Raw genomic sequence first — 15,690 nt, forward strand, 5'->3', positions numbered from 1 at the left:
ACTTAAATTAAAACCACACTTTCTTAATACAAAATCCTTTAGCTAAAATATACTGAAGGCTGCCAAGATATACTGAGGGCTACTAAAACCTAAAAGAAACAACAAAAATGTTTGGATGCCCTAGTTGCAAAATACATGAACTCAGCTAGAAAAGTACTAGTGTATTTGCAGCCAACAGGAATCATGATTAAGCTACAGAAAGACGTGTTTTTCTTGTCATCTTTATTCAAGTATTTCACAGCAGTTATATTACAAATTACAGTAAATGTTCAAAATTCCAGAATTCAAAAATTAAATAATTTACTTCAAACTAATGTAAAATGAAGTCAAATGCAAAACATCAATTTAGCACAATTCTAAATAAACTACAAACCCAAAATAGACCCTCGTGATGAAGTCTACTTAAATCTACAAAGTAGACACACATGACTGAAACCAAAAATGACTCCCAAAGTTTTAACAACCGAATGTACAAAATACAAAAGATGCAGGTACAAGCCCAAATTCAAGCTTACAATGTGATTACAAATGATAATTATAACAACAATGGCATTCAGCTACGGGACCTGACACTGACGATACTGAATAGCACCATAGCTGATCCAACTTAATCAAAAAGTGGGAGGATATTATGATCCCACTTCCTAAAACAAAATCCAGTAAACCTACAAATACATTGGCATATGAGAAAAATCAAGTCATGAAAGGACATAAAGCAAAACAGAACAAATTAATCACAGGTGAGATTCAAGCTCAAAAACACAATTAATTCCACAGCCATCAGTTTCAATCCTAGTGTGGTTCCCTCTCTCCCAACAGCACCCGCGGTCCCCACAGCTGAGCATTAGCTGTTGTTGGGCTGTGCTGCAGCACACATTTTATTGATCTGAGAGTAAGGTTTTACATGGGAGCTCACCATTTATAATGCTCACAATAGGAAATAGGAACAGAGGTCAATTTGTACATATTTTTGCCAATGCAAAAATTGAGAATTTACAGAAAGGTAAACAAAATCGAGTCCACGTGGATAATTTCACAAGCTGCTTTGAACTACAGAACCACCAGATGTCTGTAAAATGAGCGACACGGATAGAGCGTGTTTCTTTTGGGGGAGAAGAGGAGCTGAAGCTCCTTTTTCTCCCCTTGGCATTTGATTGGCTGTCTCTTTAAGACCCAAACTGTTCAAAGTGGCAGTTCCTATCATACTGAGGTTGCCTATTTCTCCATCTGTATTAAGGTTAAGGTTTTTAAAAATTTGATCTTTTGGAAGCATTTTAATGCTGAACGTAAATAAATTTCCTTGTCAAACTCACTGATGGCTAAAATCTTAATAAACTTGTACAAATTTAGTAACTTACTAACAACATGTGCGTTTTTACTTTTCCTTTCACAAGTGCTGCTGTTACTTGAACAGAATGCTTCTGAATTAGAGTAACTGGAATAAATATTTAAAAAAAAATAGTGCAGCAAGAACCTGAGACTTGCAAAAAACCCTTTTACCAGAAACTTGCTACAAAAAATCTGCTACATCTTATTTCTTCATCAAATCTTTAAATTCTGTAACAATTTCCATCAAAATACAAAATGCTAATGTATTAGACAGCAAAATAGTCTGAACTGGCATGATGGTAATAAATACTAAAGAAAGCATGTTAATCCTCCCAATAATCAAATTAGAGGTTTCAAATAACCTCCCTTTTAAAATGGTTCATCGTTAATCGCACTTGCCCACCTTAAAAATACAGTGTGTCTACATGGGTAGCATCTTGAATTACATGACTAACTGAATATTATGAAAATTTAGACTAGGTATACAGAAAACAAGTGGCATTTTTCAAAAAACAAAGCGAGAACTAGAAGGCGAAAAATGTTTCTGCTAATGCAAAGCAGCACTGGGATTACTGCGGCAGCCAGGGCCACGGCGGGCTTGCTGTGCTGGCACCCAGCACACGGCACAGCCGGACAGGAGACAAGTACCTTAGCTTCAGCGTGTAAACGGTGGCAAAGTGATTACAGGACTCTGTAAACACTGTTGGTAACTAAAATACAAAAAGCTGAGGTAGCTCAGGATCTCTGCAGTAGTCCAAGACCATTCGCTCTAATTAAAACACAAACTGCATGTGTTGCATATACTGGAAAGACAGGCCTGCAGCTAACAGCTACAATGAATGAAGATATCAAGCCAACTTGTCAAAATTTTCTACTTTTTTTGTTTAAAAATCATCTGATAAAAAAATGTCACTGCGCTCCCTTTTGCCTCTTTGCACCTGCCTGGACTGTGTCTCCCAATTTTATAGAAAGTTTTATAGAATTAGTGACCCATAATTAATTTTAGGTAAGTACAACTCACAGAAATCGTTCAACAAGATCCAAAATGGGTTCCAATCAAAATGAACAGTTGTGAAAAGGTTAAGCTTAGGGTAAGGGATTTAAACATTTAATACTGTTATTCCAAGAACCACACCAGAGCTCACTTGCAACTATGCATATAGAAAATGAATTTTATGAAGCTTCTGACAAATTCCTCTCTTTTCTGTCCATTTGGCAAGCCCTGGCTTTAAAACAAAACAGTACCAATTTATTGTACATGAAAATCATTCTCTGGGAACTCAAACATGAATAACTAGTAAATTGCCGCTGACAGAAGAAATAATGCCTGCTATCTACTTACTTCTGGTCATCATTGTCAGCAATACCGAAAAGTGTGTGTGTGTGTGTGTGTGTGTGTGTGTGTGTGTGTGTGTGTGTGTGTTTTAGTGGACTGTGGATTCTTTTTGTACTTGTTTTATTATGTGTTTTTAAAACAGAAACAGGCCATTCGGGAAAACTTACCTTTTTAATATATTATGTGGCATACCAAGTATCTTGACTGAGTTCTGAAAACAAGATAGGCATTTTATACCAAAACACTGGTTGCCTCTTACTGACACAGAGTATCAAACATTTTTAAGGTTGTGACCAAAGAAAACATTCTAGTTCATTTGCTACAAACAAGCCCATCCTTTTGTTTAGCCTTATCTTTCTCAAATGAATAAAAAGGCACATTAAAGGCAGTTCTAAAGAGCCGAATCTAATTTCATCCAGTTTCTTCAGTTTCCCATCAGAATATACCATAACCAACTCTTGAGCAGGTTTCAGTCCATTACCCAGAGGAAAAAATAGAAACAAATATGATAAAAGGGGTAGAAAAGAGAAAAAATAGAACAGGTTGCCCACTGTTTAAACAAGTCAACAGTTAGAACTGCCCCTGCATCCAGTTTCCCGTTTCTGGCCTGCTCCCTACGAGAGCGTCTCCGAAAGGGCAGCGCCAACAGAGGAGCACAAGTGAGAGCAGTTTCTGCAGCACCACGGTCTCCGATCTGTGGGTTGTATTTTTACTTGTGGAAAATACAACACTTCTGAAGTTCTGTTTGGTTCTTGTAGGCTGGTTGGTTTCAGGTACCTGAGACAATAGCACCAAATTCAACAGAGAAAGAATGAGAGAGAGAGAGAGCACTTTACACCTAGGCTCTGCCCGATTGGTGCAATTTGAAATTGAATGGCTCAGAAGACTGCTCTGTCAGGAGCAGATTGGAGAGGATAAACCACTCATCTTGCAAAGTTCATAGGAATGTCTCAAATGTATGAACTGTTCTTTCCATCTCCTATAAGAGAAAAAAAAAAAGTGCATGTCATCTAAAGGAAGGACACATTACTATGGGGAAATTTACTTGAACATTTTAAAGAATTTTAGATACAAGTTAAGCTTTAAGCATTTTTCTGATTACAATACCAAGCTACTCTGTAAGACTATCTGCCCCAGACACCTCCAAATGCCTCCCATTTTACAGGTAGGCTGATGAGAATGACACTCGTTAATACTCAACGAGTCCTTACTACAGATATTGTGCTAAGAAGTTTGTATGTACAGATAATTTGTCAACTAATAAGTAGCAGAGTCAGGATATGAATGCAGGGCCTGAGCCCTTTCTTACGCATTACATTAAACTAGCGCCCAAAGCAAAACGGGTGCGTTAAGTATAGTAAAACGTGTACCCGAAGTAGAACACACCCTGATCCCACTGCTATTCACTCAACCAGAGCTGGGGGGAAAAGCCAGGAGTACCGCCACCACCACCACCAAGAACGCCACTGACTGGTGACTGTGCCACAGATCCCCTCTCTCTCTGACCAAGGCCTCTACATAACAGAGCTCCGAGTACCACACTGAAGGACATTTCATTTCATTCCAATCCTTTCGAGCTAATCAAGGTTCAATGTGAACAAAGAAGTCTGGAATAAGGAAAAAGGGTAAAAAACTCTACCCCACACATTTCGTTCTGATGGGCAATTATCAAATATATCTAATATATTTGGTTTTCACCTCTGAAGATATTATAGTCTATGTTCTGTAGAACAGGCTAAACTAACAGATTATAATCTAATCAAAAAGTTAACTCCTGCTAAATGTTTTTTAGCTGGGTAGGAAAAAAGCCAGGCTATAAAATAGAATATATACTATGCTCCCAATTTCAAAATCTACATGCACATGCCTACACATGTCATGTACATCTAGACATTTTTTTTTTTAAAGAATGGAAATTATTCCAAAAGATTACCACTAAGTTTCTTCTAGGTGGGATAATTTGGGTGATTTTTTTATTTTCTCATTTGTGCTTTCCTATTATTTCTATACTAGAAGCCTGGTGCATAGATTCGTGCACATTGAAAGGAAATTAATTAGAAGGTGGCCAGCAGGGGAGGACGGGCCGGACACATCCTGGAGCTAACCTCCTAATAAGTAGCAGTTCCTTCCCGGCTGGCTACACCTGGGGCCACGGCTCAGAGTGTCTGCGAGTGAGCAGGGTCCCTCCGGCAGTCCAACATCTCCCGAGGGGTCCCAGAGTGTAAGAGGGCACTCTGCAAAGTTGCTGTCACTTGGCAGCTCCTGCATTGAGCATCTGCTCCCTGGTGATCAGTGCACATCATACCTACCAGCTGGTCAACAGGTCGCTTAGCCTTTTATATATATAGACTAGAGGTCCAGTGCACAAAATTCGTACCTGGGGGGTGGGGCCCTCAGCCGGACCTGCACCCTCTCTAATCTGGGAGCCCTGATGGCTTAGGCCCAGTCCCCATGGTTCTCTGCTCTCTGAGGGGCCTGGCCTTCCCACACCCGCTGCCCAGAGGCCCTCCGCGGCCAAGCTGGGGACAATTGCCTCGTCGCTGTGATGACGAAGCAAGCATTCCACCAACCACTCACGCTGCCTGTTCTCAGCAGCCACCCACCTATCCCCCCCAGGACGGGGGGACTCCAGCGGGGCTGAGTGCACTGGGCACCACCATTTTGTGGCTATGGGTACTGCCTTCTTTGTGATGGAGCGATGGTTAATTTGTGTATTACCCTTTTATTAGATAGGAAGGATATTGTGTAATGATAGTATAAATTCATAAAAATGTGACAATGTGATTACAATCTTTAAATGCCCTCTTACTTGATTCAAGTGCAATCAGTATTCTTTGTTACATATTTAAAATAATCACTTTCTTTACATATAAATCCTTACTCTTTTAGAAAAGCATCCCCAAAACCAAGCACAGTATCTGGAACTGTAGATCCTTAATAAATATTTAATAACTAGATCACCAGATAAACTAACAGGCAAATGAACAAAAAATAGTCTAATTAAGTCGCTTAGACAGTTAATAAGCAGATGAGGGATTACATTTGCTCAGATGAACTCAAAAAGCAGAAGTGTGGCTTCAGGATGTAATTTATATGAACAAAGACATAAGTTCATATTTATAAGGAAGAACTTCCTTAAGGCCGAAAGTTGGTTAGAAATGGAATAGTTTACTGCTAAAGTATCTAAGCAAAGGACAACTACTCCTTCACATGACTATTTTACAGAACTAAATCTATTAAATGAAATGACTTTTAAGTTTCTTTCTAACCATTAACTGGATGGTCATTAGGTACCAGTGCCCATGTTAACCTCTTTTTCTTTTTTTCCCCATGTCAACTCCTTTTAATCAGCAGTAGCTGCCTAGAGGAGCATTGGAGACACTGAGTGGCCACACGCACATTCAACAAGCCTGCATGATACACCTACTCAGTGATAAGCAAGGGAGGGGAGAATTGTCACCTGCTATTTTGTGTCAGCCCAGAACCATGAATTTCTGTGTTTCGATAAACAAAAAAAAATCCCAGATTATTTCTGTCCTGAGACAAGATAGTTCAAATTATAACTTTTACTGACTCTCCTAATCTTAATTCTTCAAAACATTCTTCAGTTACTTGACAAAGATCTAGACATTTCCTTTGGACACATAAAAGCACTTATCTGTTTGCTCAACAGATGAACCACGCACTTACCTCAATAAGTTGTGATTTGTCATAATCTTTGCGGTGACGATAGATGCACTGACTAAGAAGAGAATATAATCTCTCAAGTTGATCAACTGCCAGATTGTTGCTTTTATCTACCAACAAATCAAGCAATTTCTAAGAAAAATTAGAAAAAAAATAAATTTGATTTCACTATTCAAACTGAAACAATTATATATTCAATGCTAGGTAATAAACACAGGTGTGATGTTAACATTGAGTTTAGAAGATTCTAGGGCTTAGATTATAACCAATATAATTCTAATTTTTCTAAACCCCACAAAGCATATATAACTCTTTTCTTTTTATTCCCATCCAAGGATATGTGTATGTTTTTTATTGACTCTCAGAGAGAGAAATGGGAAGGAAGGAGGGAGGGAGGGGAAACATAGATGTGAGAGAAATATCGATTGTCTCCTGTATGTGTCCGACTAGAAATCAAACCCACAACCTTTTGGTGTACAGGACAATGCTCCAACCAACTGAGCAACCAGCCAGGGCCATAACTTTTTACTAGAAGCCTAAAGCACATATGTTCCTAGTTAAAGCAAAAAATTATTAAAAAATGGACACAGACACCAGGGGAGTGAGGGCATGAGTGGGGGTGGAGAGGAAATGGGGAATAAGGACACTTATGCACCACTTTACTCAATAAAGAGAGAAAAAAATTATCCAAACTAGTTTTATTCAGTAACCTACAAAACATTCAATTTACCTTCCATTCATTTAAAACTGCCTGGGAATAGCTAAACTTACCTTCAATCTCTCATGATCAACTATAAGAGGTGGCACAGGCTCAGAAGGCTCTTCTGGAACCAGCTCCAGGGTTGTTGCTTTTGCCTGTTCTAAAATTAACTTACGATATTTCTTTACTTTAGAAGCACCTACAATTGAGAAAATAAAGAATGCACTGCAGCAAGTAAAAGTTAAGAAGAATTAGGCTTAGCCAACTATAAACTCATTTGTCCACCATAAATCCTTTTTGGAATAAGAATGTATTCATTTTGGAATAACAGTGTCAGCAATAAATGGTATTGTTGTTTGGTTGTTTTTTTTTGTTTTTTGGTGTGTGTGTTTTTTTTGTGTTTTTTTTTTTTTTTTCGGGGGGGGGGGGGGGGGTAAGGATAAGTAACCCAAATTAAAGAGAACTAAAACTCAACTATGAAAGCCAATCATCAAATAAATATATCCACTAAAAGGAACATAAAAGCAATCTTTATCTCTAATCACTAACTAGTAAACAGCTTTCACTCTCTTTGTGATAAATTTGGAGCTTTCAGAATTGGAAGGGAGAAGATACCTATAAAATCAGACACTAACAAAATGAGGCCAGCCTGCTACCTATCTGCCTCCTAATGTAAAACATCTTCCTGAACATTGCCTGAAAGTTCTTATTTTTCTCTATTACAGTGCCTAGAATTCTATTCTAAATTGATCTGGGTTATAAGATTTATTTCTTAAAAAATAAAGATCCATTAAAGCTATAATAGGGCTAGTGATCTTTCCTAGCTTAGAGTGAATTAGTATAACCTAATTACTTTCCTCCCAAATCTTGCTGACATAAAAAGTACTGGGGGGGGGGGGGGGTGTTAAGGTGGCTGAGCATAATTTGACAGCACCAGGCACTTATGTGAAAAGAGGTAGGTAAACCATTGAGCCCTGTGCTCCCTTAAGTAGGAGTACTATAAGAGGAGGCTGAGGGGAAGGAACCCAAAGAGGAACTTAGACTATTTCAGAATTTTATACAGGGCCTGGTCCATGTCAATGAGACTAAGAAGAGCTTTCCTTCTCCTTCCTTATCCCCAAATTTTTAAACAAATCCTTCTCATCAGTGCCTGCTATACAGGTAAGTAATGAATCAAAATGTTGCCTTCAAAAGCATATTCCACAATACATCAGAGACATTTTATATTTCAGACAGCCTTTAGAATGAAATACTTGATTTATAGTTCAATTAACACTTGCTAGGAATTTTGTTAGACCACACTGGTACTCATTATTACATCCATTGCCTTCTAGAGGCCTGAGAACTTCGATTAGAAACCACTGCTAGGTAACACTGCCCCGACAGTTACAAATGAGAACTTCAGGTAAAGCTGTACAAAACAAATATCTTTAACACTTTTAGATTACCAACTGAACCTTTTAAATCTTTTCTGCAAGCTTACTAAAATCTCATAGCGAAGTAGTATTAAAAAGGACTCCTCCCCTCAAACCCGTTCTGCCGCATCATGTAAGTCTTCCCTTTTTTCTGTCCCATTCATTACTTAGCCTTAGCTTAACAGATTTTTTTAAGTTCTGTCTATATGACAGCCTAGAATAAATACAGCTTTTAAAACCATTTCCTATTATTAAATATAGAAGAAAAATTATTTAAGAATAATATTTAAGAACAGTACATCTCTCTTTATCCATTAAAAGAATTCTAAGACTTTTGAGTAATATCTCCCTACTTCCTGATTCTGCTAGAGGGCTCAAAAAACTGTCAGCAAAACCTTTTCCACTTAATACAAATCCCAGGCTAATTCCACACAACTTAGCCCAATTTTTTAGACAAAATTTCAAGATAGCCTCATAAAAAAGAAAATGTATATGGGATTGTATAGATCTCTAACTCATCCCATCCCACAATGGGCTAAAAAGTAATAATAAAGTAGGGCTAGAGATCCTCAACTCCCCATTTCTGCTGCTTCTTAAAAGAGTTACACAGCCATAGGCGGCCAGGAGCTGGCGCAGCGCTCTCATTGGGAGAACAAGGCAAATATGACAGCGAGAGTTCTGCTGCCTTCCTCTACCACTGGCCCTACAAAGCAATGGAGCCTCTTAGACTAAACATCTCTCAGATTCAACCACCAGTGATGACTGAATACTACCTGGAATGAACACTCCTCAGAACATGCCAGGTACCAGGAGAGGCAATTAATATACATGACATCTGTGGTTGCTGTAGTGACACCATTCTCAAGTTTCATTTAAAAAGTGAAAAAACAGGGTTGGAGAGTATAAGTATCTAGCTCAGTCACATGATTATAATGAACAGGAGCGGTAATTTAATATGGTCTACATGACTGAATATACCACACTGTTTTAGTACCTAAGTCATCTCAGACCAACCCACCCACACCCCATCCCAGTAATTGTTTTGTTAGAACGCCATCTTCTTAACACCTGTGGATGTACTCAACTTTCAGTCATAAATGGGAATAGGGATGATAATCAGGTGGGAGCCAGGAGTGTAAGCGGCTAGGAAAACAAAGCATTCTAGAACACAAACCTTTTGACATGTTCACCAAAATTTAGAATGTATGTGCATACTTTTGTAGGGCAACTAGAAACTAGAAAACTTTAACAGATTTTCAAAGGAGTATAGTTATTTGGCAACCATTTTTACTGAGGGCTAGACAAAATATGCAACTAATTAACTCTGGAGTTTAAAACTTCAGAAGTTATTAAAATATTATCTCTACCTTCTTTATCCAGTTCTGGGTCTTTAACCTCCACATCAGGACCAGGTTCTAATTTCTCATTATTGCTACATTCCAGGGCTTCTAGTTTCTCAGGATCATCTCCATGATCTTCATTAGAGGCTTCTGGTTTCTCTTTTGACTGGTCCTCCAGAAGAATCTTCTGTTCAGGGCTACATTTATCACCGTTGCTACAGAGAGGAACTACTTCTGCTTTGCCGTTCTGGCACTCCAGAGCTGGGACTCCTTCGAAACTGTCGGTGGAGGCCTCGCCATTGAGACAGTTCCCTTTGAGGAAAGGCTCTTTCCCAGAAGTCTGCCCCGGGTTTACAGAACTGCTGCTGTGGACGAGGAGAGACTCGTTGGAACTTTCCTCTTCGGTGGATGCAAAGTTCTCTTTTGTGCCCGCTCCACTGTTAAGCCTCTGCCCCTGGTCCATGTCCATGACGTCACATGATGACTCATCATTAGTCATAGACAAGTCTCCAGCCTCCTCTCCGTTTTCTTCATGGCAGTCAGTGCTTAGCTCAAATTCTCCGTTCTCTAGCAATTTCCTGCCCCCCGTATGATTCTCATAGTCTGCAAATTTGGTGTCCTCGTCATCTTTTTTTAAATTATTGACTTTCCTTTTTTTAATAATTCCTTTACCCCACTGTGATCGCCGCCTCGATTTTCTCCGAACTCGAACTATTTTACAAGGAAGGAAAAATATATTTGTAGAACTTGGAATGCAATACTTGTTTTACAAATGCATATTAACTAAGACCCAAAAGAAAATAAACCCATACCAGTGTGACTCACAAGCAAAAACTACCTGAAACTCTCGCTGACTAATCCTCAGAACTACAAGTAGAATGGATATGAACTCTGAGAAATAAAAATCTGTTAAACTTATTTCTTATTTACCACCCAGCATTAATTTTTTTTCTATTACTCTGATTCCACTTAATAGCCGTTCCTAATTCCTAACATCCTGGAGGCCAGAATATGATATACACATTTAGGAACAAACCACACTCCCAGTCTGCCTGGAAGATTTGGGCGCCAGTTTTAGATTTCCACCAGGAAGGTGCGTGCTTTGCCATGAAAAGAAATAAAGCATGATCCAGTATGTCAAGACAGAATCGTTATAGGTATCTCCAAAAAACCCTCTCCACTGCCTCTACTTCAAAAGACAGAAAGAAAAAACAAAAAAACAAAAAAAAAAACCAACCCACAGTTAATACGGTCATGGAGGGAAGCCCCATGAAGGTTATATGATCAATCCAGATTGCCAACTATTAGCCTCTTCTACCACAAACGGTTCTCCTAGCAGCACCAATTTCTTGCAAAGTTATCTGAAAATATGTAGAAAAATTAAGCCTTCTGCTATCAAGGTGGCAACAACACCACTAACAAAACACTGAAAATAAATGTTTGGTCAGTTATGTGAAGAGAAAGACCTACCAAAGTTGTAGGGGCTATACTTAGATGCTAGAAACTATCATGTGCTTTCTGAGTAGACAGCTGGTACTTCCAAGTAATGATGGACCCAGGAATCTTTCATTTCCCATATATGCAAGTCTATCCCACTGTCCCTTAAATAAGCAAAAAGTTAACTCTTATTTTGCAATTTGGGACAGATGCATTAAAAAATTAAATATAAATGTTATTAAATATAAACTAGTTAAACTGGACACCATACCTTCTGGTGTCTAACACCAAATTCTAAATATTAGTTGGTTGAAAGCCATCAGGGTAAAAATAACCCCCCCCCCCCCCCCCCCCCCCCCGGATATAAAAAGTTCCCTACCCCTGCTCTAAACTGTTAGGTCTTTATTATCTAACAAGTTACTCCTGACAATGTGGCCTCACTTATCCTCCAACCATGTAACCAAAAATACTAACGTTTCCCCTCTTCTTTCCTCATTAAGCCATGGAACTCCAGACCAAGAAGCTGACCTCTGCTCAATCAAGAGCCAGCCCAATTACCTGAAATGTATGAGGTACACCGAGCAAAGGCCAGAAGCCCTATGGAAGGAAGTTCACTGCTAGCGCTTTCATCTCAGCAAAGAACAGAGAAAAGGTTCTCATTTGGGGAGAGGTCAAACTAGAGAAAATTTCCCCTTCCTTATATAATTACTTCTAACAGTTAACATGGCTTTAGTAAAATAAGAGAAATATAAGCTCTACAAGAATAGTGATTTTTGTTTTAGTCACTGCTAATCTCCACTGCCCCTGGCATGTGGTAGGCGTTTACATTTATACTACTTCCTTTTGCAGGATGTTTTGTGTGAAAAGCGCATTTAGAGGCACAATCTTTAAAGTCAATTTTTATAGCATCTCTGAGCTTGTTTCCAAAACTAAGACCTTAGGAAAGCAACTCTGCCTTGGACATTTAGATTTATGACTTAGGTAAGTAAATGTAAAACAGACAAATGGTGAGTCACATATGCCATCTACTGGTGAAAGAAAACAAAACTCGATTGCAGCTTAAAGCAGCAGTCGCCAACCAGTGGGTGGTCTGCGGACCACTGGTGGTCCAGGAGGTAAAAAAGGTTGGCAACCACTGGCTTAAAGTAACATTTTAATATCCAAAGGAACTTAAAACTGTTTCAGTTAATAAATATTTGTATTAGGTGCAGAGAATGTAAAGGACTTTAAGTTTTAAATTGGAGTGTTGTGTTACATAATTCAGGTATAACTAGGCCAAATAACTTCAATCATATTCATGAAACTAAATGCACCACTAAGTCCTTCAAATTTTCTCATATATGAAAGCCTTATCTCAGAGAGGACAAGCTGAAAGATAGGTATGGCCCATTCATTCAAATGCAATGCCACTCGTGAAAGAACATATTATGGCCAGCTTTACTGACAGATGGAGCAGTAATAATATTACACCTTTACACCAGAAGAACAGCACAGGTCGTCCACGGATGGCTAGCTTCAGGACTGTATTAGAAATATGTAACATCAGGACTGTATTAGAAATATGCTATGTTGATTAACATATCATTTAGAATTTTCTTTTTATCACCATGAATAAGAAAAAATGAAAACCTAAACACTGACTATTCCATCTCTAAAAATATATCACGAGCAAAACTAGATAAATAAGGTTGTACTGCCAAAACCGGTTTGGCTCAGTGGATAGAGCATCAGCCTGCAGACCAAAAGGTGCCAGATTCGATTCCGGTCAAGGGCACGTACCTTGGTTGTGGGCACATTCCTGGTGGAGGGTGTGCAGGAGGCAGCTGATCAAATGTTTCTCTTATCAATGTTTCTAGCTCTCTATCTCTCTCCCTTCTTCTCTGTGAAAAAAATCAATAAAAATATATATATTGAAGAAAAAAAAAAGGTTGTGCCAATTTTTCAAACTGAGCACAAACTTCCCGCTGTCAAATCAGCCACTCTCTTCAGCCAGTTTCCATTTTCCACCATAAAGACAACCTGCATAGTATACAGCAAGGGGCTGGGGTTGCAGATAGATGTATAGAAAATCTACTGGCTCCACATTTCTATCCAAATACCAAAGTTTAGAACTAAAAATATTCAAACCTAGTCCAATTACAACAGTAAGTACTGAATGGGGACAGCAAAAAGCAAACAAGGCTAAAGAAATACACTTCTGATTTAGCCTCTTACCCCACAAGCTCTTCACCTCTGAAAAGAGAGACGATTAAGAGCCGTGGGAAAACAGCAGCGCTCTGCTTTGTGTACCCAGTGCCTAAGAAACCCGAATCATTCTCAGTTGTTCCCACTACTGGATAACATGATCTCAAATACACGCACATTTATTTGCAGAGTTGTGCCAGGCATCCATTGGATTTCTTTGTTTGTGCCGAAATGCCTCTTCAACTCTAGTTTCTGTCTTCCGAGTTCCAGTACCATGAGGATTTATTTGTTCTGCTGTTACCGATAAGCCTGCAAGCAGAAGATAAGCAACACCTATTTAAATATTCCTAGCTACATAAACCAACAGGGTTTAAAAAAAAAAAATCATCTGAAATACAGAACCGAGTTTTAAAGTCATTAATTATACTTGGACAGTTTGTAATTTGGATGAAAATACTATCTTTTGTTTTAAGATGGGAAGGAAACTCAATATAAAATCATAAAAATAAAATAACTTGGCAGGGGATTCTTACTCTTAAAAAGCGACACATTTCACATTTTTATGACCTTGGGGCAATAAGATTATATAATGTCTAAAAGTTATGATTTCTGCCATCTTAGAATGTGTGTTTTGGGGCCAGTAAACCCCATTTACATGAACTGTTACCATTTGACATTAGCTGCCTATCACACTGCAGTGATCTTCATAAGAGTAACCATTCCATCTCAATTTTCACTGGATTTCTTTGTTCTATATGATCCTTAAATGTTGATGTTTGCCAGGGTTGTCTCTGAAATTCTCACTCTAATCAACACCTTCCACCACAACACCTTCCACCTTCAGCTTCTACTACCATTATATAACTAGAGGCCCGATGCACAAAATTCATGCACAGGTAGGGTCCCTGGGGCTTTCCTTCCCCAGCTGCCAGCTGGGGCCACCCTTCCCTGGCTGGTCCTTCCTTCATTCCACGACTCCCCCTAGTGGTCAGCGTACATCATAGCAAGTGATTGAACTCACGGTCTCCCAGTTGAACTTCCAAGGGTACATTTTGCACATTAGCCTTTTATATGTATAGATTCCCAAATCCACATCTTTAGCCCAAACATCTCTCGAGCTTTTTTAATTCGTATATCCAACTGCCTATTTGATATCTCCAACTGGATATTCTAAAGTCATGTCAAATATCTTTCCCAACAAAAACACCTGTTCCTTCCTATATCTCTTTTGGTGGTATTAGCACGTTCTAAGTCATTAAACCAGCAACATGGCCAATTTTGACTCTTCCTGCCCTTCACCCCAGCAGCCAATCTCTCATATTAATACTATCCTCATCTCCATTTCACTAAGTAAAACTCTGAACTACTCCTAAAGCTTTTATCCACAACAGATTTAAGGTTCAATTTATATAACATAAAAACCACTCATTTTAAGCATACAATTAAATGATTTTTAGTAATATACAGCACTATTGTGGTAAATATACACACCATTTTGCAATCACTACAGCAACCCAATTTTAGCTAACTATCCCAGAAAACCACTAATCCACATTTTGTCTCTATGGCTTGCTTTTTTTTGAGCATTTCATTTAAATGGAATCATACAATATGTGGTCTTTTCTGGCTGGACTGTTTCACTTAACGAATGTTTCTGTAGTTCACCTATGTTGTAGCACATATCAGCACTTTGTTCCTTTTTATGGCTGAGCAGAATGCCATTGTATGACACACCCTATTTTGCTTACCCATTCACCAACTGGCAGACATTTGGGTTGTTTCCAATTTTAGTTGCTATGAATAATGCTGCTATGAACATTCGTGTATAAGTATTTATGTGGACATATGTTTTCATTGCTCTAGAGTAGATCCTAAGAGAATCACTGGGTCATATGGTAAATGTTATGTTTAACTTTTTAGAACTGCCAAACTGTTTTCTAAACTGGCTCCAACAGTTTCTTAACTGGTCTCTCATCTCCCTACCCTCCACACTGAGCCCTTGCTATTTCCTGCTGCCAAAGCAATTTACCAATTCGTTCCGCTGCTTAAAATACTTCAATGACTACTACTGACTAAGGCAATGGTTCTCAAACGTTAGTGTATAAAGAAATCTCTTGAATAGTTGTTCAAGTGCTGAGCTATCAACCTTACTACTCCCTGAGAATTTAATTTACTAGGACCAAGCCAATGTAGGTAACAGACACACCATTTTGAAAAACACTGGTCTATAGGATAAAGTCCAAGCTCCTCAGCATGGCATGG

General features: G+C 38.7%; 1 protein-coding gene and 1 long non-coding RNA gene across 12 annotated transcripts in view; both read right to left on the bottom strand.

Moving 5' to 3' along the window:
* Positions 1-2,756: 2,756 nt before the first annotated feature.
* The window catches only part of ATAD2B (ATPase family AAA domain containing 2B), a 103,619-nt gene continuing 90,685 nt past the window's right edge, over positions 2,757-15,690 (bottom strand). For 7 of the 11 annotated variants that reach the window (XM_045580500.1, XM_036434707.2, XM_036434706.2 and 4 more), the window contains 5 exons: positions 13,606-13,737; positions 9,835-10,518; positions 7,124-7,251; positions 6,356-6,484; positions 2,757-3,644 (listed from right to left, as the gene is read on the bottom strand). In XM_045580500.1, the coding sequence (XP_045436456.1) occupies positions 3,603-3,644; positions 6,356-6,484; positions 7,124-7,251; positions 9,835-10,518; positions 13,606-13,737 (1,115 nt within the window). In that variant the 3' untranslated portion in view covers positions 2,757-3,602. Of the gene's footprint in view, positions 3,645-6,355; positions 6,485-7,123; positions 7,278-9,834; positions 10,519-12,685; positions 12,793-13,605; positions 13,738-15,690 lie in introns of those variants that run through there. The other 4 variants (XM_036434708.2, XR_004987331.2, XM_036434711.2 and 1 more) reach the window with 4 other exon arrangements.
* On the bottom strand, positions 7,485-9,828 carry LOC118717089. The gene is made up of 2 exons (XR_004987332.1): positions 9,122-9,828; positions 7,485-8,938 (listed from the first exon to the last, which is right to left on the bottom strand). It is a non-coding gene; the product is annotated as an uncharacterized LOC118717089 (long non-coding RNA).

This window comes from Pipistrellus kuhlii, unplaced genomic scaffold (genome assembly GCF_014108245.1).
Source record: "Pipistrellus kuhlii isolate mPipKuh1 unplaced genomic scaffold, mPipKuh1.p scaffold_m20_p_13, whole genome shotgun sequence".
Lineage (NCBI taxonomy): Eukaryota > Metazoa > Chordata > Mammalia > Chiroptera > Vespertilionidae > Pipistrellus > Pipistrellus kuhlii.